Source organism: Pelodiscus sinensis, chromosome 12 (genome assembly GCF_049634645.1).
Source record: "Pelodiscus sinensis isolate JC-2024 chromosome 12, ASM4963464v1, whole genome shotgun sequence".
Classification (NCBI taxonomy): domain Eukaryota; kingdom Metazoa; phylum Chordata; order Testudines; family Trionychidae; genus Pelodiscus; species Pelodiscus sinensis.
The window spans coordinates 43,633,064-43,658,585 of NC_134722.1; the positions used below are offsets into that span (position 1 = coordinate 43,633,064).

General features: G+C 47.7%; 1 protein-coding gene across 2 annotated transcripts; it reads right to left on the bottom strand.

Annotated features, from left to right (window-relative positions):
* Positions 1-1,620: 1,620 nt before the first annotated feature.
* On the bottom strand, positions 1,621-25,285 carry CETP (cholesteryl ester transfer protein). Of its 2 annotated transcripts, none has more exons than XM_014569378.3 (16): positions 25,120-25,259; positions 23,084-23,198; positions 19,369-19,503; positions 17,892-17,962; positions 15,278-15,365; positions 15,078-15,147; positions 13,538-13,598; positions 10,072-10,163; positions 8,903-9,082; positions 7,394-7,444; positions 4,318-4,485; positions 3,606-3,673; positions 3,415-3,457; positions 3,241-3,310; positions 2,275-2,360; positions 1,621-2,168 (listed from the first exon to the last, which is right to left on the bottom strand). In XM_014569378.3, coding segments are annotated over exons 1-16 (1,374 nt in total). In that variant the 5' UTR covers positions 25,121-25,259; the 3' UTR covers positions 1,621-2,093. The 2 variants fall into 2 exon arrangements, with proteins under 2 accessions (XP_014424864.2, XP_006114789.2); XM_006114727.4 differs by having other exon boundaries at positions 1,948-2,168; positions 25,116-25,285.
* Positions 25,286-25,522: the final 237 nt, after the last annotated feature.

Below are 25,522 nucleotides of genomic sequence, written 5' to 3' on the forward strand. Positions count from 1 at the left end.
GCCTCAGGCTTCTTCCTAGTAGAAAGAGGTTTACTGCTATCAGAGAAACCCCTCCGTTCTTTCAACGTTCTGTTGAAAGAATGCAATAGCAGTGTGGATGTAAGTATAGTTTTTCTGGGAAAACGCTGCAGTGTAGAGGAAGGCAAATTTATATGATCCCTTTGAGGGGTTGGTTTCCTGGGTGCTGAGCCCTTTTGGAGCTGAAGTGGTTCAGTGTCTAGGCTGCTCTGTGAGGTGCAGGGAGACAAGGAGCAACCCCCAACTCTGTGCCTAGGTGGGGAGACACCAGAGGACCTGGTCCACTGGAACAGGTTAGTGGGGAGCCATCAAGAGCAGGAAGGCGGGTATCAGTGGCATGATCAGCACACCAGAGGGACAACCCAAGGGGACTTTTGTGATTCACCCCTTCACAGGGGGCATCAAACCTTTTGGAGAAACCATGTTTTTAATATGCTTTCGTGCAATGGGATAATTCTGATCTCCTATTTTTATTTTGATAACCATATGATTCGTGGACTTGTGTTTAATATTTGTTCCTCCTTGTGATGGGGTGAGCATAGGCCCTTCCGACCTAGTGTGGGGTAGCAGCACACGGTGGGCAGAGAAAGTCCTGCCCCTCCAGCTGTACTGAGCATGCTCATGGTGCTGGGCCAGTATAAAAAGAAGCATCTTGACTCAGTCAGGGCAGGATGCTGGAGAGGAAGGACGTGTGATTAGACCAGCTGAGCTGGGGAACCAGCAAACCAGATCAAGCTTTCAGTGCCGGAGCAGCCTGTGCTGAGGGACCTAGAGTTTCCAAGGCTCCATGGGCTGCCACACCACTGAATATGGCTGGAAGTGGCCCAGGGTGGGCAAGTGAGTGGTGCGTCTCACTAGGGTGAGCTCAGCATATTGGTGTTGGTGGGATTCCCCACTGAGCCAGCGGCAGATGGTTCTGCTAATGCCAGCGCCATGCGTCGGAAAACCATACTTGGGCCACAGCCTGTTGTTGATAGTGATATACTGACTCTGGCTGTTAGGCCACACTGCCCCGTGGTAACGGGTTGCTGTGCTGACATGGCGCTATTAGGCCGCATTGCCCTGGGGCAAGAACTTTCACATTAGACCTTGGACTGTGAGTGTTGTAAGGCCTTAAGGTTAACCATGGTGTCCCATGCTCCCAAGCTATGCCCACATGGGACAGGGTGCACATACATCCCAACGCTCCTGGTTTGCTTTTGAGCTTCCTTCCATATTGAAAGCTTGATAGAAACAGGAGGGCTGGAAAAAAGATTGAACAGCACCAAAGGTCTTTGCATTGCAGGAGCACACAGAAGAATGTGGTGCTGCTGAAGGGTTCATTCATTTGCATCTTGTGCTCTTCCCCTGTGATCTTTCTAGCCTCTTTTTGCTGCTCTCAAATTTGCACCAATGCATCACTAGCCCTCTGCTACTGAGATGGTGATAACTGGATACAATACTGTGTAGCAAGGGACCGTACCTATCATTTCATGCCCCTGGAGGTGATGTCTCTAGATAAACATCCTTTATACCACATTATACTGAAAAATCATATCCAGGTTACTGATACGAATACCACTCCTAGGTGATTCAGTATTACTGCTTCTGGGGTTACTCTCTGGAAAGTAAAACAAGACTGATGATCTCCTCCTAGTCTCTAAGGCTTGCCAATATCATGGCACTACACCCTGGGATATGACTGGTGGCTAGAAGAAGCCTGGAACTAACACAATAAAATGCTGCATGTCTAAAGATACATCAAGAGGCATGAAAATGGACTAATTACATTTTTCACTGGGCTTGGCACTACACAGTTCCAAGGACCTGAGCCAAACCCACAAACTTAGTTGTTCACTATCATGAGCACAGAAATCACCTAAGCCTTTTAAAGAACAAGAGGTTGCTTTGGCTGTAAACTTCAGCATCCATGTTCAGAGAAAGAGGGGTCCATAAAAGCCAGAGTATTCTTCACGAAAATCAATATCACTTTTAATGGCTGGGAAGCTGGCAAAAAAGGGGCGTGATTTCACTGGGTCACATGCATTCCTGCTATTTGTACAGGATTCCAATTCTCCTTTATGAATGGGTTCCTCTTACAATGTTTTCTTAAGAAAATCAACAAGCAAATGATGTGGGAAGTCAAAGTCCAGCTGTATAATTAGGTATCCCTGGAGGGAGAGAGAGCAAGAGAGGCCAGTTACACTACCTCACATCACATTTACATCAAGAACCTTGCAGTGCTCTGTACATAGAAATGGATGGAAAATTACTAACCGCCTTTGTGATGATCTCAGGGTTTTTAATTTCAAAGAGATTGAGTCCTTTGCTGTTCATCAGTGAAGTTAAAGCTGGCTCGATCCCTATGAAATCAATAACGCCATCCAGTTATAGGTCCATAGCTAATATTTGCTAGTCCCTGAACAAGAAGCACATTCAATGACCTGACCTCTCAGACTTCCGGATTGCATAGTAGAAGGGCAAATTTCCCATGCCCAGTTGCCCCTGGGATCCTATGAATTTTGGCCTACAACTCTCTCTATGCTCCCCGCACCCTGTTTCCAAAATGCTGCTGCTTTTAAGCACCAACATTTGTACACTAGACTTTGTCCCTCTTTTCCCAAAGGCCCGTGAAACACATGCATACACCATGGAACTTTTGACATGCTGGAGAATGTGAACAAAGGAAACACACCAGAGTGTGGGTTTTTTTGAGGCTGATGAAAGTGCATCATGAATCAATCCCACTGAATCCAGGGAATCTAAGGAGAATTCATTTTTATGCCAGGTTTGCCACTGATGTGACTTTCTTCACATCACTGTATGGGCCATTTTATTATTATTTAACCATTTTAATGCTGCCAGGTACTGCTCCATGTACTTGGTACATTGTCATGAGATGCAAGATTTTCCAAAGAGACTGAGGGAGTTAAGATGCACTACAGCTAGTACTCCCATGATGCACCATTTCTCCTCACCAAGAAGAAACCAGGGTGCAACATGGGTCAATGCAATCCAGTGAGAGAGCCTGATTCATACAACTCCCATGCAATATTTCAGAATCAAAATATTTCAATTTTTGATTTTTCACCAAAAAATCAAAATTTTCCATGGAAAACAACTCATTTCTGAACACCACCTATGGAGCAATTAGAAACAACTTGTGGCAACTTCAAACCACTGTCCACAGACAGAACTGAGGTTGCATGCTCTACAAGAAGTTTCTCCAGAGGATAAACTCACTTGAAATCACTTCTGGGATTCCAGCAACAGAGATGATTTTCTGCAGGAAATGCTTCAGAGATCTGTCATCCTGAAAAGCAGACACGTTTACGGAAAAAGCGGTAACTGCAGAGATCTATAGTGACTCCTCAATTAGCAGGTGGTCTTCCCTGAGATGAAATGTTCTCTACTTACCCCAGCTCTGTACAAGACACATTTAAACGCTTTAGGCTCTATCCTGGAGGAAAATATTAAACCAAAAAAAAAAAAAGTTCATGTCAGTGAGAAGCATCCGAAAAGGGTTTCGTTCCTTGTAGCTTTCACAGGCAAGTTAAGAGACACCCTGTACTTAGCACAGGCAATTCACAAGACAACCTGGTACCTACACGGAGTCAGCAAGATGCAAAACCAGTTTCTTTTCTACATATGAAGTCTGGATTGTGACAGTGACTTCCTGTGAAGAGAAATAGACAGACCACATGACTGTCTTGGTTAAATCCTGTTGAGTCCCCAGTTACTAAATGCTCTGGAAATGGAAGCTCTGTGACTTGATTAGTGAGGTTCATGGCTAATAAGCATTAGTTAGTTATTAGGTCCGTACTATAGGAGATAGCACACAGCACTGACCAATCCCTTGAAGTCCCTTTCCTGCATGCACTGGGCTCTGGCATTCTGATAAAGTCAGTGGATTAGAGATGTATGTGGTCACCAGAGTCAGTATTAAAACAACGAGCCATCAGCTCTACTAACACTTTCCACTCTATCACTAACATCATCATGTTCCAGGTTTGCACGTGCGGACGGGGACCCAGGAACACCCCAGCTATATTGGCTAGTGAGGACAAACGCCAAGAGACAGCGAGAAGACGCAAGGGCCGGAAAGTAATACCTCCAGATTGCTGTTTGTGTAACTCCTCCAACAGCCATTTGCTTTCCAAGACAATGTCAATGGAATGGCCTAACCTTCAAGCTATTATTGTTTTGTGGTGTTGTTGTTGAGCACCAACAGCATTCTAGATGTAATACAGAGCCTAGGGTGAGACACAATCCCTGCCCCCAAGGATTTTGCAATCTAGATTAACTGAGTGAGAAACTGACCTTCTCAAAATATAACACCACAGTGGGCTCTGCTCCTTGGGAAGAAATGCTGAGCTCCACGGCAACAGATGACTTCACAATTGTCCCTTCAGGCTGGAGGGTAATTTGGGGAGGGGTGAGACTCCAGACCTTAGCCAGCGAGTCCTCATAAGAAGTGCCTTGAAAAATCTGTAGGATACACAGGGGACTGGATAAGGGTTACGTGCTCAAGACTTTTCTTAGGTGCCTGGTATTTGTTTTCTTAATTTATGCTGAACACACAATACACTGCAACCCTCTATCACCCCTGCAGAGGGGTGGGCAAAGGGCCCTTCACGGGCTGGATCCAGCTCGCTAAGCCAGTGCATCTGGTCTGCAGCCACCTGCCACTCCCCCACTCCCATGCCAATCAGGGTCTAACGGTGGGGGTGCACGTGAAGTCTCCTCACCCCTGCAAGAGTGCACGGTGACTAGAGAGAGATGCCAGCTGTTTTAAAAAGAAATCTGATGGGGTTCAACAAGGACAAGTGTAGAGTCCTGCATTTGGGACGGAAGAATCTGTAGCTAGCACAGGCAATTCACAAGACAACCTGGTACTTACACGGAGTCAGCAAGATGCAAAACCAGTTTCATTTCTACATATGAAGTCTGGATTGTGACAGTGACTTCCTGTGAAGAGAAATAGACAGACCACATGACTGTCTTGGATAAATCCTGTTGAGTCCCCAGTTACTAAATGCTCTGAACCTCACTAATCAAGTCACAGAGCTTCCGTTTCCAGAGCATTTAGTAACTGGGGACTCAACAGGATTTAACCAAGACAGTCATGTGGTCTGTCTATTTCTCTTCACAGGAAGTCACTGTCACAATCCAGACTTCATATGTAGAAATGAAACTGGTTTTGCATCTTGCTGACTCCGTGTAGGTACCAGATTGTCTTGTGAATTGCCTGTGCTAGCTATGTCTAGGGAGGAGTATAAATATATTGCTCGAGAATTCAGGGGAGTTATCAGGAAGGAAAAAGTGCAATTGGAATTGCAGGTGGCAAGGGACGTGAAGGATAACAAGAAAGGTTTCTACAGGCATGTTAGCAACAAGAGGGTGATCAGAGAGGGTGTGGGGCGCTTACTGGATGAGGGATGGCCACCTCACACTCCACTCCCAGCCCTGAGCCCCTCTTCTCTCTCCCCTTCCAGGACTGAATGGTTCTGCAGAAAGGGACCTGGGGGTTACAGTGGATGAGAAGCTGGATATGAGTCAACAGTGTGCCCTTGTAGCCAAGAAGGCTAATGGCGTATTAGGCTGCATTAGGAGGAGCATTGCCAGTCAATCCAGAGATGTGATTATTCCCCTTTATTTGGCTCTGATGAGGCCACATCTGGAGTATTGTGTCCAGTTCTGGGCCTCCCACTACAAAAAGGATGTGGACGCACTGGAGAGGGTCCACTGGAGGGCGACTAAAATGATTAGGGGGCTGGAGCACGACCTATGAGGAGAGACTGAAGGATTTGGGTTTATTTAGTCTGCAGAAGAGAAGAGTGAGGGGGGATTTGAGAGCAGCCTTCAACTTCCTGAAGGGAGATTCCAAAGAGGATGGAGAGAGGCTGTTCTCAGTACTGACGGGTGGCAGAACAAGGAGCAATGGTCTCAAGTTGCAGGGGGAGAGGTTCAGGTTGGATATTAGGAAAAACTGTTTCCCTAGGAGGGTGGGGAAACACTGGAATGGGTTACCTAGAGAAGTAGTGGAGTCTCCATCCTTAGAGGTGTTTAAGTCTCGGTTTGACAAAGCCCTGGCTGGGTTGATTTAGTTGGGATTGGTCCTTGCTAGAGCAGGGGGCTGGACTTGATGACCTTCTGAAGTCTCTTCCAGCTCTATGATTCTAGCTGCAGCATGCTCTTGCAAGGGGGTGGAGACTTCACAGGCTCCCCCACCTTCAGGTCCTGATTGGCCTGGGGGCTGGAAGAATGCGTGAGGTCTCCTTCTGCTAGGCCTCTAGAGCGAACCATCAGCTGTTTTAAAACAGCTGGCATGTCTCTCTAGAAGGAGGGGAGGGAAGGAGAGCTGGATGGGGAGGGAGGAATGGGAAAGAGTTCTTGTGTTCCCAATCAGGATGCAGGGGGAAGCACAATAAGTTTCCTGGCCCTGCCCCTTCTGCCTGAGACCCCACCCCTTCCAGGGTGGCCTCCTTTTAAAAATTATTGCCCACCGCTGCTCTAATAGCATCACTCCAGCTTCTTCTCCCACACCCACCCAGCCCTAGGAGGGTCAGTTGGAACACTGGGGCTGTGTCTTGACTGGCCAGTTTTTCTGGAAAATCAGCTGCTTTTCCGGAAAAACTTGCCAGCTGTCTACACTGGCCGCTTGAATTTCGGCAAAAGCACTGACTTCCTACTGTCTGAAATCAGTGCTTCTTGCGGAAATACTATGCTGCTCCCATTCAGGCAAAAGTCCCTTTTGCGCAAAAGGGCCAGTGTAGACAGCTCAGATTTGTTTTCTGCAAAAAAGCCCCAATTGTGAAAATGGCGATCGGGGCTTTTCTGCGGAAAAGTGCATCTAGATTGGCACGGACGCTTTTCCGCAAAAAGTGCTTTTTCAGAAAAGCGTCCGTGCCAATCTAGATGCTCTGTTCCGAAAATGCTTTTAACGGAAAACTTTTCCATTAAAAGCATTTCCAGAAAATCATGCCAGTCTAGACGCAGCCTGGGGGAACTATGCAGGGACGGGGCTTGAGGAAATCCACTCCCTTCCCCAGCTCTACAGCTGCTATGCCAGCCCAAAGGGACAAAGAAGCCTCTACATCCCTGGCCCCCAACATTTTAGAGAAGGACCCAAGATACTATAGTGACAAATCAACTCCATGGTGGAGAGAATGGCAACTCCATATGGCAGGAGAGAATCAGGACCTTTGTGTTTTGCATTAGATTTTTTTAGATCAATTCAGCAGGAGTGACGTTGACCTTCAGTGAGGTGAACACTGCCCAGCTTGGGAAAGATGTTCCTTCTGCGTTTCTTTTCATAGAATATAAGATAGCAACGTGAATAAACAACAGTGCCACAATCCACAAAGTTAAAGCTCTGAACCGATCCCCCAATTACCTCTTGCACAATTCCTTGGTAGGCCTCTGTGTCTTCCATTTCAAACATCTCCTTAAATGAACAACAATGAAATTGTGAGTTGGATCGAGCACAGTCTGTTCCCAATGTGTCACTGGAGCTGAAGGGGGAGGAGGGCAAGCAAGGCCCAGAGGTCAAAAGCAACTGCAAGAAATTCTAAAATGTGTCTGAATTCATGTGTAACAAGAGGGGCAGCACCTGGAGACCACAGAGCAATGGTCTATCTTGAACTGACCAGCCAGAGTAACAATGTGTGTCTGGAAATCTTTGTCACCACTGAACCAGGCAATGATGTTCTCCACATCAGCCAACTGTTCCAGCAGCTCCTTCTCTATGGTGCTTGGAGACCCAACTAGATGACCTCTCAAGGTTCCTTCCTGTTCTATGATTCTCCTACTCTGTCCATCTGTCTTTCACTCTGGCTGCTGCAGTTTTCACCCACTGAATTTTCCCTCTTTTTTCAGCAAAGTCACTCTCCTAAGCAGAGCCCAAGGCCAGTAGCAATTGTAAGCTGCAATAAACAAAGTGCCCTTGCCTACTCAGAACTTAACGTTGTCCAAGTTCTAAATTCCTGATGTTGTAACATCATCTCTTCTGCGGTACTGCTGGGTAAACAGAACCCACGGCATTTTGTTTTCTGAGGATTTATTTTTTCTGTCATGCAGTTATAAGCTAATAAAATGACGCTGTGGATGACATTGTGGGCAGGGCTGGATTGCCCAATAGGCAGACTAAGCAGGTGCTTAGGGCATCAGCAAAGCAGGGGCACCAAAAAAAAATGAGATTTTTATGTTATAGTATTGTTTTTATTTTGAATTACATATGGGGGGGCACCATAATCTTTTCAGTGCTTAGGGCCTCTAAAGGTCTTAATCCGGCCCTGATTGTGGGATTGAAAGTTTCCTTTTCTCCCAATGATCCCACCGCACATTTTGTTTAGTCAGAAGATTGATTTTTTTTTCTCTGCCAGTATAGCCCTCTCATTGCGGTGCCCTATCACCCATAACCCACAGCCGGTGCTGCTGATACAGTGCTGGTTAACAACTGAGACTCTCGAGTTCTCACTTTCAGACCTCACTGCTGACACCATCAGGGGACCAGTGTTATATCTGTGTCCATCCTGCTAGACTCATGTCAAAAATTTTGCAATAAAAACAAACAAACCCTGAGAGTGTTGTTACCATAAAACAAATTAGAATCCACTTTGCTTTCCCATAGGTCTTTGGGGTCTGCAGGATATTAGTAGATAGGACTCATCAACAAAAACACAGGAGGTAGGGATGGATGTTTAAGGAAGTGACATTTTTCTGACTATCATCGCACTGTAGGCTGTATCTTATGCTGTAGGTTCCCTTCTTTTTTTGGAGCTCCAGATTTCACAGCAAATGAACTCTCTAAGAATTGTTATCCTCTTACCAAAGCAGGGAAGAACAAGAGCTGCAAATACTATTTGAGTGAGAAGAAAAGTTAAAATAATTCTGTAATAGTTACCCTTAACTCTTCCCCTGTGATCGTTAACACCAGGCGTTCATCCAGGAAAGCTGCCAAGGCCAGAGAGTTCAGGACATGGTCTGAAAACCAGAAGTATAGCATCCTGGACTCAGAGAGCAGCGATGGAGCAAACATGGAGTCATTGAAGATGACTGAATAGTTCTTGTACAAAAGAAGACCCTATAATGAAAGAGGATGCATGGCTGGTGACCACCAGTTGGGAAACTAAAAACCAGCTGTCTTCACTTGGATGTGTCCTGCTTGGTTTGCAATGCAAAGTGCTAGTTGTACTTATTAAAGCCGGGCAGGCTAAGCTTAGCTAGACAGTGATGGAAGATGGTGCACTCTATAGCCTGGATAAGATGCACAGGGTGTAACCAGGGGCACAGCTAATCCCAAAGGGTTGTGGTGGAGCAAAGAAGCCAGTTGTAGCTCCCTGATTTTAGAGCAGGGTCTATGCTGGCCAGTCCCAAGCACAGATGAGGGCAGTCTCTAAGGTCCGTTCTAAACCACAGCAGCTGGTGGAAGCCATGGGGGACCAATAATGCTCCAGCTACACATGGTGACTAGCTAGCCATCCTAGGTGGGAGGTGACATAGACCCATCCCACACTGGGAGAGTCCCCGCAAGACCAATTAAGTTGGTGCTGGCTCAGGTGAGGCTACATGTCTGGCCATGTGTGTGCAGAGTTTACAGAAGCCTTTTCCAATTACCGAGGGTTTGAGTTCTTTTAACTGAACCTGAGTGTTGTTTGTATTTCCAGTGCTAACAGCATTCTGAATAAGGACAGGTGAGAGCCAGCTTGGACAAAGTAAGAACCAGGCTGCAAACCTTTCCATCACACTCCATTCAAAACATTAGCCCTGGAAAAAAGAATGCTCTGCCCTTTTAGAACACCTTTTCTCTGCCGCCTGGAGAGGTAGGGATTTATTATTCCATTTGATAGGTGGGCAAACTGAGGCAAAGTTACTTCAATTATATAATAAATCAGAAGCTGAATCAGCAGGAGAGCTCTGGAGTTTTGCTTCCCTAACCCTTGCTCTAACTATTTGACAACTCTGCCTCCTAGCCTTCTCCACTTTGGGAAGGAATGGGCCAAGGAAGAGAAAAGGAAAGAAATTAATATGAAATGCCCCTGGCCCCATTCCCCATCCCCCAGATTGCTTTACCTTATGATGTGATTCCATGTAGTTTGCCTTTATTACTGGAAACGATGCCAGTGAAATATCTACCCCAATAGGCCCATCCTGGAGGAAATTTGCTGCAGAAAATAATAAAACCACTTATTTTACTGACTGTGCAATTTCACATGATTAAGACCAGAATTTACAAAGCCGATTCTGAACACTAGGGGTGTGTCTAGACTACATGCCTCCGCCGATGGAGGCATGTAGATTAGACAGATAGGCAAAGGGAAATGAAGCTGCGATTTAAATTTAAATGGCTGCCGCGCTGAGCCGACAAACAGCTGATCAGCTGTTTGTCAGCTCAGCGCGCTAGTCTGGATGCTCCACGCAGACCTGAACGCCTTTTATCGACATCCCCCTTATGCCTCGTAGGATGAGGTTTACAGGGGATGTCGATAAAAGGCTTTCATGTCGGCAGGGGAACGTCCAGACTAGCTGATCAGCTGTTTGTCGGCTCAGCGCGGCAGCCATGTAAATTTAAATGAAGCCGCGATTATTTAAATCGCGGCTTCATTTCCCTTTGCCAAAAAAACAAATCTACATGGCTCCGTTGACGGAGCCATGTTGTTTAGACATACCCTAGATGATTAAGTTCTGCAGACTAGACAAAGAGACTAAAGCACAAGACTGGGAGTTGGGTTCTATTATTATGTCTGCAATGGGCCTTCTGTGCCTCAGTTTCCCCACTTGTAAAATAGGGCTGGTAATTCTCAGTCCTTACATTCCAAGTGTCTGGAGCACATAGGTCAACCTGAAAGGATGGGATTTTCTATCATGCTCACACAACTTAAACCACAAGTTCTACTGTCTATTTTTCTGTTTTGGCAAATATTTTCCTACAGGCTGACGTCTAAAACATTTAATTGCGCACAGAGCTGTGACAAGTATTGCATCTCCAGGAAAAAGCCTCTGGCAGACAGGGACATCATCTTCAATCACGGCACCTGCAGCGACCATTTTGTTTGTCAGTTTCTGTTTGGTTCTCAGCATGACACATCTCTGTGCCTCAGGAGCCAGAACCCAGAAGTGATTTGCAGCCGGTGCAGCCTTTGAGGAATGTTCTGACAGCCACGCCAACATGTGTGACATCAGTGTGCAAACAACCATTATGACTGCCTTGCAGAGGCCGTGTCACATCTGCTCATGTGGCCCTGGTGGAAGTGCCACCGTTTAATGGCACGGTTGGAAAATGAAAGACGAGATGTCAGGCTTCTCCCCTAATCTGCACTGATTAGGTCTCAGTTGGAGTATTGTGTCCAGTTCCAGGCACCACATTTCAAGAAGGATGTGGAGAAATTGGACAAGATCCAGAGAAGAGCAAAAAGAATGATTAAAGGTCTAGAGAACATGACTTATGAAGGAAGGCTGAAAGAATTGGGTTTGTTTCATTGGAAAAGGAGAAGATTGAGAGGGGACATGTTAGTGGTTTTGAGGTATCTAAAAGGGTGTCACAAGGGGGAGGGAGACATCGTTCTCCTTGCCCTCTGAGGACAGGACAAGAAGCAATGGGGTTAAACTGCAGCAAGGGAGGTTGAGGTTGGACATTAGGAAAAACTTCCTGCCTGTCAGGGTGGTTAAACACGGGAATAAGTTGCCTAGGGGGGTTGTGGGGTCTCCATCTCTGGCGATATCGAAGAGCAGGTTAGACAAACACCTGTCAGGGATGGTCTAGATCAGGGGTGGGCAATAATTTTTTGTTGGGGCCATTTCAAACATTTTTGAAGTGGCCCTGGGATGCACTGGAATGGGCAGGATGCTTCGGGCTTCCACACCCACAGACCATGATGGTCTGGGGGTGGGGGAACCCCTTTGCCCCCCCTTCCCACTAAGCACCCATGCCCCTGCTGGTGGGAAGAAACCCACCAATGAGAGCCTGGGGGTGGAGGAGCACGCCAAGCCTCCTCCCACCTTGCCAGGAGTGCGCAGCACTTCTAAGTGCCACACGGTCCTCGCAGGGCAGGGCTAGGGTGGAGGAAACCTTGCGCGCTCTTCCTGCCCCTGGGCCAATCAGGGCTTGGGATGGGGGAGCATGTGAAGCCTCCTCCCACCCTGCCAGGAGTGTGTGGTGCTTCAAAGCGCCGTGAGCTCCTGGCCCAGCAGAGGAAACTTCATATGCTTCCCACCGCCCCCAGGCCCTAACTGGCACTGGGCGCCGCCGTGAGGGCAGGCGACTGGACTCGATGACTCTCAAGGTCCCTTCCAGTCCTAGTGTTCCGTGAGTCTATGATTCTACCTGCCTGAGGCTAGGTCTCCACTCAAACATCAGGTCAACCAGCTACCTTGCTATGGGGCATAGAAAATCCACATGCCTCTGCAACACAGTTAAGCCAACCTAACCTCTGGCCTGCACAGTGCTGGGTTGAGAGCATCATTCCTCCCTCCACCGCCCCACCACCTCTCTGGGAGCTGGATTAACTACAGCTAGGGGAGAAGCCCTCATGTCGCTTGGTAAGTCTCTGTGCCAAAGAGCTACGGCAGCACAGCTGAAGCCTCTGGAGCTTTCCAAGGATAAAGTAGCCCAGAGTAACCACCAGGGGCCTGGGCTAGCCTGCATGGCCCACTCGGAAGCCCTAGCAAGAGAAAAACTTGGTTATGTCTGCCACACAAGAGCAGCACTCCCACCCCACAACCAGAAATGAGTCAACCATGAACCCTTGTTGCCGAGAAGGCTAATGGCATATTGGGCTGCATTAGTTAGACTCAGAGCATTGCCAGCAGGTTGAGAGAAGTGTTTATCTATACAGCACTGGTGAGGCCACATCTGGAGTATTGCGTCTAGTTTGTCCCGCCCCCTACAGAAAGGATGTGGACAAATTGGAGAGTCCAGTGGAAGACAATGAAAATGATGAGGAGGCTGGAGCACATGACCTATGAGGAGAGGCTGAGGGATTTGGGCTTATTTCGTCTGCAGAAGAGAAGAGTGAGGGGGGATTTGAGAGCAGTCTTCAACTCCCTGAAGGGAGGTTCCAAAGAGGCTGGAGAAAGCCTGTTCTCAGGGGTGCCAGATGGCAGAAGAAGGAGCAATGGTCTCAAGTTACAGTGGGGGAGGTCTAGGTTGGGTATTAGGAGGGTGGGGAAGCACTGGAATGAGTGGCGGAAACTCCATCCCTAGAGGTTTTTAAATCCCAGTCTAACAAAGCCCTGGCTGGGATGATTTAGTGGGGTTGGTTCTGCTTTGGGCAGGGGACTGAACCTCCCGAAGTCTCTTCCAACCCTGTGATTCTATGATTCTGTGACTGCAGATAGACCCTCACTTTCCAGCCCATGTAGTTTCTTTCCCCAACACCCCCCGGATTGGCACTTTTTCCCTGATCACTACCATGTCTTGGTCCCCTTTGGCAAGGACAGCATCCCTGTGGGCCTCGGGTTTCACTCAGTGGATTGTGCCTTAGTGGATTGTGTCTAAGACAGGAAGAAGACAGGGAAGGGAAAATGGGCAGACACTTACCTGCTCTGTCCTGTATAAAATCTGACAGCATCTGGGCCAGGAAGTTAATTTCTTTACACACCTACAAGAGGAAAGGAAAAAGTTGAATGCATCTGTAATGAACAGGAGGAGTGCTGACCAGCACCTGGTGACTAAAGGGTTAACTCAGGTAGCTAGCAAAGGTTTTGGCCAGGGAGCCAGGAGAACCAATCGAGATAGGGGGTTGAAATTTGAATTGGATACAGGTTTCCTGCCTGCTCTCTTTGGTTACGTCTAGACTACATGCCTCTGGCGACAGAGGCATGTAGATTAGACTACCAGGCATAGGAAAATGAAGCGGCGATTTAAATAATCGCCGCTTCATTTACATTTACATGGCTGCCGCACTGAGCCAATCAGCTGTTTGTCGGCTCAGCGCAGTAGTCTGGACATTCCGCGATCGACATCAAAGGCAGTTGTCGACCTCCCAGGTGTGCCTCATCCCAGGATTCTATGCCTCCCATCCCGCTTTACCATCTAAGTATTGTGCCAACTTTTCTCTGTGTTTTCATTTGTTTCCCTTAGTGGCTCTGTAACATCCATCAACCAAGTCTGCTTTCTCAAGTTTAGCTTTTGTTTTGTAATAAAAATCACTTCTTTTGAGGTGCTGATTTGATTCTTGTGTGCTGGAAGGTCTGTCTGTGTGCGTCTGCAGGCCTCAGACTGAGGGGTGAGCTACCAGAGACTACAGCTTGTTTTTCTCTTTTCTTGTTTCAAGTTCCTTTGGGGCAAAAGAGCTTGAGGTCCCCCTGGGGATGGTTTTAAGTGTGCACCCCTGGTTTTTAGGGATCAAAAAGCATTTGATGGTGGCAGCAATTCTCCAAAATCTGGGTATTAGGATTCTGGGGGGAAGTTTTTTGTAACCAGGGCTTGTCTAGGCAAGGTTTTAGAGCTCTCTTGCGAGCTCCCAGGTTCTGCCCTCGGAGCGCCAGGGTGGGGAACAATCCGGACAGCATCAGTGTGGCCCACTTCCCCTCCCCCCACCCAGTGTTACCATAGGTCCGAGCGCAAGGCTTGCAGCATCTCAGGCCTCAGTGAGATCTCACGCCTGGTAGTTTTGCATTAGTGTAATGCCACCGTCAGCACTGGAATTGCTCCTGATTTACAATGCTGGGAGATTAAAATCAGCTTCATGCTTTTAAATGTGACCCTCAAGCATCTGACTTACCCCCACCCTTTGGGTACCAGCCGTGAGAGGTTGCTGCTGAGCGAGGCAGGACTGCCCATGCCGGCAGCTTGTTGCCCAGACCCCTGCTGTCCCAGGATACCAAGGTCTAAAATTGGGAATCAAGCCTATTCCGGCAGCGCAGGTGCAGAGGACTCCCCTTAGCCACCAGACCAGCCTCTAGGTATCCTTGGGGCTCACTGGCATGACTCTGTGCAGAAAGTTAAGTAGGTGGCTATGTCTTTGCAGGATCAGGCCCTTTAGGATTATGTGCCAATGCCAGGGGCCTACATGGTGCTTTGCGGACATAAGACACAGTCTTTGCTTCTTGGTCACTCGCTGGTTTAGGTTTCTTACCTGGCTTTTTAGAACAAACTTCAAGGTGAAGGAGATGAAGTCTGTGAAGAGCTGCTTGAGCCACCCTGGCCTGTAGAGAAGAGACATTGTTGTAGGAATGTGCGGGGTGCCCAAAGGAATGGAAAGCCTGGGGGGACGGTAGCCCTTGGCAGAACAAGGTGCCAGGTGCCAGACAATACACTGCTTGGACAAGAACTCACTGTTTGTCTCCCTGGAGGTGGAGAGTCAGCTTATAGAAAGTCAGGTAACAATCCGATGTATCGGCAACCACCCGGCCCTTGGCACACACTGCACAGCAGAAAAAGCAAAGGTGGATTATAAACCCGGGGAGCAGTGCAGGTGGCAAGAACCCAGGAAGCTAAATAAAGAGGGGTCCTGCGCTGTCTGGAGCGAGTACAGGGCAGCACAGGGGGATCGGACATACAGGATGATTGGAAGGAAATGGCCTTTCTGAGAAGCGGAGGAACGTAGGCTCTGATGCTGCAAAGGGGCAAACACAGCCCATGTACTGACCTCGGTAGGGCTATGAGGGGCTTATTTTTGGTTAAGACAGGGAGGTGGGAAGCGGGAAATCTGAGTGCTGGGGTCATGTTGTCAGCAGTGGCCCAGGTCCAGATTTTCAAAGGTATTTCGGAGGCCTTTTTCTGCCAGGGCTGCAATGCCGAGCTGACTTCACAGCCTAAATCTCATTTTCAAAAGGGACTTAGAAGTCTCAGGTCTGGGCTACCCCTAAAACTTAGGTCAGCCTAGCTCCACTGCTCAAGTGTGTGAACAGGTCCCACCTACGAGAGATGCAGTTAAACCGACCTAAGCCCTGGTGCAGACACCGTTAGATCAACAGAAGAATTATCTGTCAGCCAAGCTACCTCCTCACTAGGAGAGCGAGTAACGAACAGGAGAGCCCCTCCCATCACTGTAGCAATGTCAACACTACGGTAACGTAGCAGAAATGCGGCTCCTATACTACTGCAGTGCACACACAGTACATAGCCCCCTCAGTGTGATTAAAATCAATGGCTAAAGCATTCACGTGACTGAGGAGTCAGTCTCAACTCTGCCTACCAACCCAGCCTGTGCTGTGGGCGAGTCACTTCATTTCTCTGTGCCTCTCTGTGCCCCTCTGAACCAGGCAGTGTTTTGAGAGATGGAGAACCTGGCGTCCTCTCCAAACGCAATGGCAAATATAAAGAAGTTGTGACGGTCAGGGCTTTAACGGGGTTCCAAAAAGACCTAGATAAATTCATGGAGGCTATTGATCCATCCATGGCTATTGATCAGGGTGGGTAAGGACGGTGTCCCAGCCTGTTTGTCAAAAGCTGGGAATGGATGTCAGGGGAGGGATCACGCGATGGTTCCCTGGTCTGTTCACTCCCTCTGGGGCACCTGGCATTGGCCACTGTCGGCAGACAGGGTATTGGGCTAGATGGACCTTTGTTCTGACCCAGTCTGGCCGCTCCTATGTTCTTAAACTACTTTGGCACTTTCTGCCTGCATCTCACTCATCTTTGATTTTAAAGTAACTCCAATGTCACATTATCACTACCCCCACTGCCCTCAAACCAGGTATTTCCTCCACCAGGAATAGGTAGGAAAGGCATTTTAAAAACACTTCTTCCCCCAGCCTCCCTGCCCAAAGCAATGAACTGTGCGGGTGTGACAGGGCGCTTGCCCTGCACTGGCCCTTTAAGGGCAAACCCCAGCCCGCAGCAGGGCCTGGGAGTTTAGCCCCAGCTGAGGCGAGTTAGCTGATTAGGGCCCAGCTGGGAGCTATATAAGAGGATGGGCTGGTGCTCCAAGGAGAGAGGAGTAAGAGCCTGGCTGCTGGGGGAGTAAGAGGGCGAGGCGAGGCGAGGCGAGGCGAGCTGAGCTGAGCTCAGCTCTGGCCAAGCAAGCTCCCAGGCTGCATGGCCTGGAGCATGGTCTGCTGAAGAAACAACAACCCCCAGAAGGGGGGCTCAGAGACAGGAGGGCAGTGTCCTGAAGAGGACGCCATGGCCTGGACACCATCTGAGGGAAGGCACCCAGCCAGCCAGAAGGAGCTAATTCCTAGGACAGACAGCAGGTGGTGCTGTGGTGGTGAGTGAGCCCCCTCACAGGGGGAAAGGTCTGCAAATCATCCCATGCACTCATCCAGGCTGGCTGAATTGCAGTTAGCTTGCAGACAAGGGCATGCCAAAGGCTTCTGTAATTCCTCTGAGAGACACAACGGGCAGGCAGTTCCTCCCAGAACTTCTGGGTTGTAGCTCTGCCCCGCCTATCTGTGGTACCTTGGTCAAGTTCCTTTCGACTTGCTCCACCTTGCTTTTCTAGTCCATCAATGAGGATTGTAAGGGACAGTTGGCTTAGTGTTATTCAGGGTTCTGCAAATATGACACACTATGGCCACATGCTTTATTGTACTGTTGCACTTAGGGCTCTTTAAAGCAGTGAAGTGGTGTCTGAAACCAAAGAAATAACCCAACCTCCTCCCATCAGATGGGGCAGTATGGCCGGATGGTGAGAGACTGTGGAGCCAACAGGGACTCTACAGCCCAGTGTGGCATAAGCCATTGACATGTTGGGAAGTCATGTGATGTATTATACTGCGCACAGAAACCGGCTACAGACCTGGATCAAAACCCAACCTGAGGCACCTTTAAGCAACTCACCCACTTTTTTTTTTCTGAATCCTTCTCTGCAAAATAGAGAGGAGTCCACGACAGGCTGCTCATAGCAAAAGCAATCGCAGGAGGGCTATGCACAGTGCCTCAGGCTCAGGGAAGTTCATACAGCTGTAGCTAAGGACACAGTATTCCAGGCTGTGCCGCTACTTACTCAGTTTAGTGTTGATGTGGAGATCAATTGAAGAGTCAATTTCAAAATCAATGGAGTGGGTGAGTTTCACACTGTAACAACAGAACAGAAAACACTCAGCAAACAAATCAGTCATAGACATAGAAATCCAGTGCTGGCACAGAGCACGCAGCGGTGATAGATGCCTTCTGAAGACAGAGGAACTAGGTAGGACTTGCCCCATTCCTGACTTTACTAGCCATTTCTTCCTTGAATAAAGAGGGCAGAAATTTGCAACTATTGGGTTTTTTTTAACACAAAACCAAAAACATAGCCCAGAACGTGTTTCCTGCCTTTACATTCATTCCCTGGGCCTCTGCACTGTGAATTGCTCGTTGATGTGACACCAAGAACAGAATTATCACACTGAGTTGCTATTCAGAGCTCAGGCCTAGTCCTTCCTTGCCTCTGAAGCTCTCTCACTTCTCCCTCACTCCCCACACCTGCTCCCTCTCATTGTTGACTAGGATTAAATGGATACAGGTTGTTTGGAGACTCCTTTAGGAGAAGTCTGGGATTTACCTTAGAAAGGAGACAAATAACGGGGGAGAGGATAAACGTCTATACGATAGCAAGTGGGACAGAGAAGGTAGACTGGGAATTTTTGTTTTTATAACACAAGGGGCCATTCAATGAAACCAAAAGAAAGGACATTCAGAACCAGCAGAAGGAAGCACTTTTGCATACAACACACAATTAGATGGTGGGACTTACTGCTACATGAAACTGCTGGAGGCTAAAACTGACCAAAATTCCAAAAGGGATTGGGCATTTACTTGGATGTCAAAAATATCCAGTTGTAATTAATAATAATAAACAACAACATGTGAAGAGATATTAAACTTTGTGCTTTAGAGCTTAAGCCAATCACTGACTATGGATATGTCCACACTTGAAGCCTAATTCAAAATAGGGCTGCAAATGTAGGCATCCGAAATTGCAAATCAAGCCCAGGATTTAAATATACTGCGCTTGATTTGCATCTTCCCAGTCAGGCGCCATTTTTTTTTAATTGACAAGACTGGAATAACTGCCCACTTCTACACGTGGCAGTGAAACGGCCATTCAAAATAAAGCCCTATTTTGAACTACCTGTTATGCCTCCTGCAATGAGGTTTAACGGGTAGTTCAAAATAGGGCTTTATTTCGAACGGCCGTTTCACTGCCACGTGTAGACGTGGGGAGTTATTCCGGTCTTGTCAATTTAAAAAAATAATAAAATGGCGCCCCACTGGGAAGATGCAAATCAAGCATGAGATATTTAAATCCTGGGCTTGATTTGCAATTTCGGATGCCTACATTTGCAGCCCTATTTCGAATTAGGCTGCAAGTGTAGACATACTCTAATAGAGACCAGCATGTGGGGCAGATTATCCCGTATCTGTCCATGCTCTTTCTTCTGGCAGAGAGGGGTTGGGTTTGATCCAGTCTGACCATTCTTGTGGTCCTACATACTTACAACCAAGCACCAGTGTAGCCATAACTCAGGGTCCCTCTGAAAGATGCGGTCACATTTTGAATTGCAATGTCTATGGAACCTTTTTCCTTAAAATCTACATCACTGTTTTCTATGGACAAGTCGTTGATCTGTATGCTAAAGAAGAAAATGAAAATGGTCGGTACATTCATACTGTCCATTGTGAGCTGAATACATTGCTTTCTCCATTGGCTTTCGCTGTCGCTCTGTTATTTTTCATTGCTAACCTTGTAATTTACATTTAGGCTACGTCTAGACTGCATCCCTTTTTTGTAAAAGGGATGCAAATTAGACGTATCGCAATTGCTAATGAAGCGGGGTTTTAAATTTCCCCCGCTTCATTAGCATCAAAATGGCTGCCGCTTTTTTTTGGTACGGAGCTTTGCCGGAAAAAAGCGCCAGTCTAGACGCGGATCTTTCAGAAAATAATGCCTTTTCCGAAAGATCCCTTATCCCTCTTAAGATAAGGGATCTTTCAGAAAAGGCTTTATTTTCCGAAAGATCCGCGTCTAGATTGGCGCTTTTTTCCAGCAAAGCTCCGAGCTGAAACAAAGCGGCAGCCATTTTATGCTAATGAAGTGGGGGAAATTTAAATCCCCGCTTCATTAGCAATTGCGATACGTCTAATTTGCATCCCTTTTACGAAAAAGGGATGCAGTCTAGACGTAGCCTTACATTCTTTCTCTGGGACACAGTTTCTAAGAGACACTGCATTCAGCTCTTGCATTTCTTGTTAACAATAAATAATAAAAGAATATAGTTTTGCATTCTTGCAGATGCTTGTGCTTGATTGGATGAAAGATCAATAAGTTAATAACATTCAATACAGCATTTTTCAGCCCATCGCAGTTACACATTGAAAAAACCTCACTCTTAAGCAGAAATTGCTTTATCCACACTCAAAGGCTACATCTACACGTGCGGCTTCTTGTGTGAGAAATAAGCAAATGAGGCTAAGCATGGACTATCACCGAGCCACATTTGCATACCTAATGAGCTGCCATTTTGCAAAAGAAACTCTTGCACCGGAAGGAGCTGTCTACACTGCCCCTTCTTGCACAAGAAAAACCCTTTTGTGCAATGCTGTTATTCCTGAAAGTAATCAGCGTAGTGGCATTGCGCAAGAGGGTTTTTCTTGCGCTAGAAGGGGCAGTGTAGACAGCTCCTTCTGGCTAATGAGCTTCTTTTGCAAAAATGGCAGCTCATTAGGTATGCAAATGAGGCTCGGTGATATTCCATGCTTAGCCTCATTTGCATATTTCTCACGGGGAGTGTCGACATAGCCAAAATGTTTAACTGGTACCCATCTGTGGCCCTCTGACACCCCCTGGTGGTAGCTGGGCCATGTTTTAAACCTGATACAGCCAGGTCATTTAGCTCAGTTTTAATCTACCCCAGTGGTCACCAGCCAGTAGATTGGGATCTACTGGTAGATCCTGGAGCCTCTGACGGGTGATCCTGACTGGTTTGGCTGGGAGGCTGTCTTCAGCTGCCTGCCTCCCCACTGTTGTGCTGTTCCTGCCCTCTGTGTTGGAGCTGCTCCCAGGATCCTCCTGCTTGCTGTGCAGGGTGAAAGAAGTGGATGGGGGGGGCACTGAAGTCAGGGTGTCCCCCTCCCCCATTCTATGTCTCCCATTTCCACAGAGTGAGCAGGGCGGGGCCTTGGAGAGGGATTGGTGTAGGTGCAGGGTCGCAGGGAAGGAGGCAGGACAAGGGTGTTTGGGTTTGAGGTAGATCCTGGATTGTCTTAATTTCAGGAAGTGATCTTGTGCTTAAATAGGTTGGAGCCCACTGATCTGCACAGGAAAACGCACGCACGCACAGACCCCGCCTCCTACAGCAGTGCAACTGCCTCAGGCTTGGAGCTGAGCACGGTAATGCAGACATTTGCTCTAGGGCTGCAGCCTGAGATCCCTGCGAGGTTTCAGGGCTCCAGCTATAGCCTGGGCCGCAATGATGACCTGGTTATTGTATAGCCCGGCAACATAAGTCTGAGGCAGTTGACCCCCATTCTGAGCCTTGCCGCTGTGGGGCGGTGTGAGTTTGTTTGTTTGCTTGCTGTGTAGTGGTACCTTTAAGGCGCTAAGACACAGAGGTTGCAGGTTCTGTGCCTCCCTGCCTGCAAGCAGCCCACCCATGGACACAGCAAGACAAATGATGCACCCTCAGCCACTATGGACACAGAAATACCAGACCAGAGCACTGCACAGCAGAGGACATTTAGGTGGGCAACAGTTAATTACTAGACATGGCCCCAAATCAGAAGCCCCAGCCCAACATACTTTGGGAAACTTCAAATCCTCACATGAGCTTCATTACCAGTCCAGGGATGGGAGCAAAATTTGTTCTCAAACTCCCCCTAGTCTGTAGAGCAGTCGCTGACCTGTCACAAGCAGATCTACAGGCAGCAGATGCTGCATGGGGTTGGACAGCTGTTCAAATAGTGCACTTGCCAATCAATGATGAGTTCAGCCTCACCTTCTGGAGACATTTCAGTGACGTGAACCTTCCAAAAGCTTCTCCCAGTAACTTTGCTCTCTTCTGCTGATATACGTGAAATGGCTCACAAAATAATGGCTACGTCTACACTGGCAGCTTCTTGCACAAGAACTCTTTTGCGGAAGAGTTCTTGTGCAAAAACTCTTCCACAAGAGCGCGTCTACACTGGCATGTGCTTTTGCACAAGAGCATCCATGGCAGTGTGGACGCTCTCTTGCGCAAGAAAGCTCTGATGGCCATTTTAACCATAGGGCTTCTTGAGCAAGAAATTCATGTTGCCTGTCTACACTGCCCTCTTCTGGAAGAGCTCTTGCGCAAGAGGGCTAATTCCTCGGGGGAGAGGAATAACTCTTCTGGAAGAAGCCCTGTTTTACAACGCTATACTGTAAATTTACTTCTGGAAGAACGCTCGTGCAGTGGAGACAGCCGGCAAGTTTTTGCGGAAGAATGGCTGCTGTTCCGCAAGAAGCTGCCAGTGTAGACGTAGCCATAGTGTTTGTAGGTTGCTAGATCTTTCCAGCCGGGAGTGACTTACCCAAATGGCAGAGGACCAATTGTGCTGGGCTCTGTTTTTATCGGGAAATATTTCATGCAAAAGGTGCACAAGGGGACCTCATTCTTCTATTCACGATTTCAGGCTGAGCAAATTTGATCGCTCCACAAACCTTTTTCCCCCAGCATATCCAGGGCCTTATTCATAGGCCCCCACCACATGTTGTGTTACAAAGGGGCTGTGTCTAGGCTACATGGCTCCATCAACGGAGCCATGTAGATGAGGGTTGTAGGCAAAGGGAAATGAAGCGGTTAAATACTCGCCGCTTCATTTAAATTTAAATGGCTGCTGTGCTGAGCCAACAAACAGCTGATCAGCGCGCTAGTCTGGATGCTCCGCTGTCGACATCAAAGCCCTTTGTTGACCACCCCATTATTCCTCGTGGGATGAGGTTTACCGGGGCGGTCGACAAAGGGATTTTATGTAGACCACGGAGCGTCCAGACTAGCGCGCTGAGCTGACAAACAGCTGATCAGCTGTTTGTCGGCTCAGCGCGGCAGCCATTTAAATGTAAATGAAGCGGCGATTATTTAAATCGCCGCTTCATTTCCCTTTGCCCAATAAACAAATCTACATGGCTCCGTCGACAGAGGCATGTAGTGTAGACATACCCAGGGAGTTCAGAAGGGGCACAGTCATACTTACTTTGTTAAGCCATAGGCCACTTTGCCAAGAAATGCCATGGACTTTTCCCCACTGATATCAGGGTAGGTTGCATGTCTGAATGCTGCTTGAATTACCTGAGCTGTTTGCTGGTTCACTGGAAGTGGAACAAAGGATTAAGAAAAAGAATAAAGCACAGTTCAGTCAAGTTTCAAAATCAGATTAACATTTCTTCTTAATAGCATTTAAACCTGTGCTTGGCACCCGGCTTCCATCCACACAGGGATTGGCTTTCATCAGCTTCATGGTAAAACACTCGCGAAGGTGAGTTGTTCAGGGGAAGTCATAGGGTCAGCACCTTCTTATGCCTGACTCGTTCTTTGGCTAAACCAATGGTCAGACCGTTCCCAAGGCCTCCCCAGACGGTTGTGATCATCCCCATGCAGCGCAAATCTGATCTACAGATCTCCAAGCAACGGATCTCACTACTGAGTTCCAGGGTTTGATCTAAGGTGTTCCCAACCACCACGGACAACACAAAGGACAGAAGAGTTTCTACAATGGATGAGACCATTGGTTAATCATGCCTGGTGGTCCCACAGCGGCATGGCCACGATCATCTGATCTTTCCTCAGTGGAAGGTAACCAAACACACAACCTAATCCCCCCAGCCAGGTGTACAGCCCTGCACCCGAGGATAAACAGTCTTTCCTGACTCTTGCAGATAATCCCGGAAGTCCATGGGGAATTAGATGAAATTACTAGGGTCATGATCAGCTACAAAATGTTATCCACAGCTATAACATTATCTATCCCACTTCAAATTCTAGCCACAGGCGTCTCTCTGAATATAAGTAGCATAAAATTGTATTTACGTCTAGTCTTTCTAAATATATCAGCCATCAATTTCATCATCTGTCCTCTTGTGCTTGTACAGGGATTATGGTACAAAGGACCAAAGACAGGAGAGACTGAACTGTTTTCGCTCTCCCCTTCATTCCTGATGCTTGGAGTATTTAAAATTGAGTACTAATGCCTTTCATCGGAGGAGCTCAAAACACTTTAGAACAACTCCTAATGCTGCAGAGAAATATTGATCCCGCCCCCCACGCCTCCGAAAAACTGAGACACAGAGACTGTAAGGGTGCGTCTAGACTGGCAAAATCTTGCTGCCTGGCTACACTGGCTGCGAGTATTTGCGCAAGAACACTGACTTTGTTCTGTACAAAATCAGTGCTTCTTGCGCAAATACTCTGAAACTCAGGGATAAGCTCTCTTGCACAAGTATTCTTGTGCAAGAGGCCAGTGTAGACAGCCACGTTAATTTCTTGCACAAGCAAGCCCAATGGCTAAAATGGCCATCGGAGCTTTCTTGCACAAGAGAGCGTCTACACTGGCATGGATGCTTTTGCGCAAAAGCAAATCTTTTGCACAAAGGCACATGCCAGTATAGACGCTCTCTTGCACAAATACTTTTAACAGAAAAACTTTTTCGTTAAAAGTATTTGCGCAAAATCATGCCAGTCTAGATGCAGCCCCAGTGGTTTGCCTCTGGTGCATGGCAGACCTGGGAGTCAAATGAGGGTCACCTGACTGATTCCACTACTTTGCCAGACATCACCACATCAGTTACTGTTCCTAATGTGCTGTTTAAAATAGGTTTGGATGATGATTTCATGATCCCCTAACAACAGCTGTAGCTATGAAAGCTAAGTTCATAATGGTCAGTAAGTTGTGTGTGTGTGTGTGTGTGTGTGTGTGTGTGTGTGTGTGTGTGTGTGTGTGTGTGAATTTTGTCCTAATTGTACCACATCAAACAATTGACTCTGAAGGATCAGTCACGGCTAATGCAGGTGGCAATTGCTGGCTCCTTGGAGCAGCACTCTGATGTGGCATAGCAAGTCTCATTGCAGTGGGATACATAGCAAGATGGTCCCACAGGCTGAGTGCAGCCTATAAATACAGCTAGCTGGGGAAATAGAGACAGAAGAGGACTGATGTGCCTGTTGCTGTCTGCTGTGGCCGCTGCCTGCTTTCCCTGGGAGGAATAGAGCCCAATAAAGCAGAGACTTACGCACTAATGCAGCTGGCTTTGTCATTCTGCAGACGATCCCAGTGAGGTTAAAGGAGGCCGACTCAAAGGTACAAGCCGCTGATGTGCTGATAAGAGCGAGCGAGACCATGACAAGCCCAGTCATCATTCCCTAGGCTGCGTCCCTGCTGCACTGCTAGCTGCTTCCCCACCCCAAACAGAGTGCTCCGTAGACAGGACATGCGCCACTTCCCTTTAGCCTCCAATTCAGCCCACACTTCCTAACCCTCCCATGGCTTCCTTAACCCTTGCCATTGCTCTGCTTCAGCCCAGTCTAGGCAGTAGGGTTAGATAGGCCTGATTCCTTCTCTAAGACGGCTCCAACTTTGGCACAACGCCACTGCAGCCAATGGGGCTCTGTTGGTCTGAGACCTGGCTCAGGCCAATGG

Excerpts from the sequence above, each read along its gene's own strand:
- CETP (XM_006114727.4), bottom strand. The coding sequence starts at position 25,242 with ATGATGACTGGGCTTGTCATGGTCTCGCTCGCTCTTATCAGCACATCA. Across the intron at positions 23,199-25,115 it reads AAAGCCAGCTGCATTAGTGC|TGAACCAGCAAACAGCTCAG; the intron begins GTAAGTCTCTGC and ends TTCCACTTCCAG. Across the intron at positions 2,169-2,274 it reads CTGAGATCATCACAAAGGCG|GGATACCTAATTATACAGCT; the intron begins GTTAGTAATTTT and ends CTCTCCCTCCAG.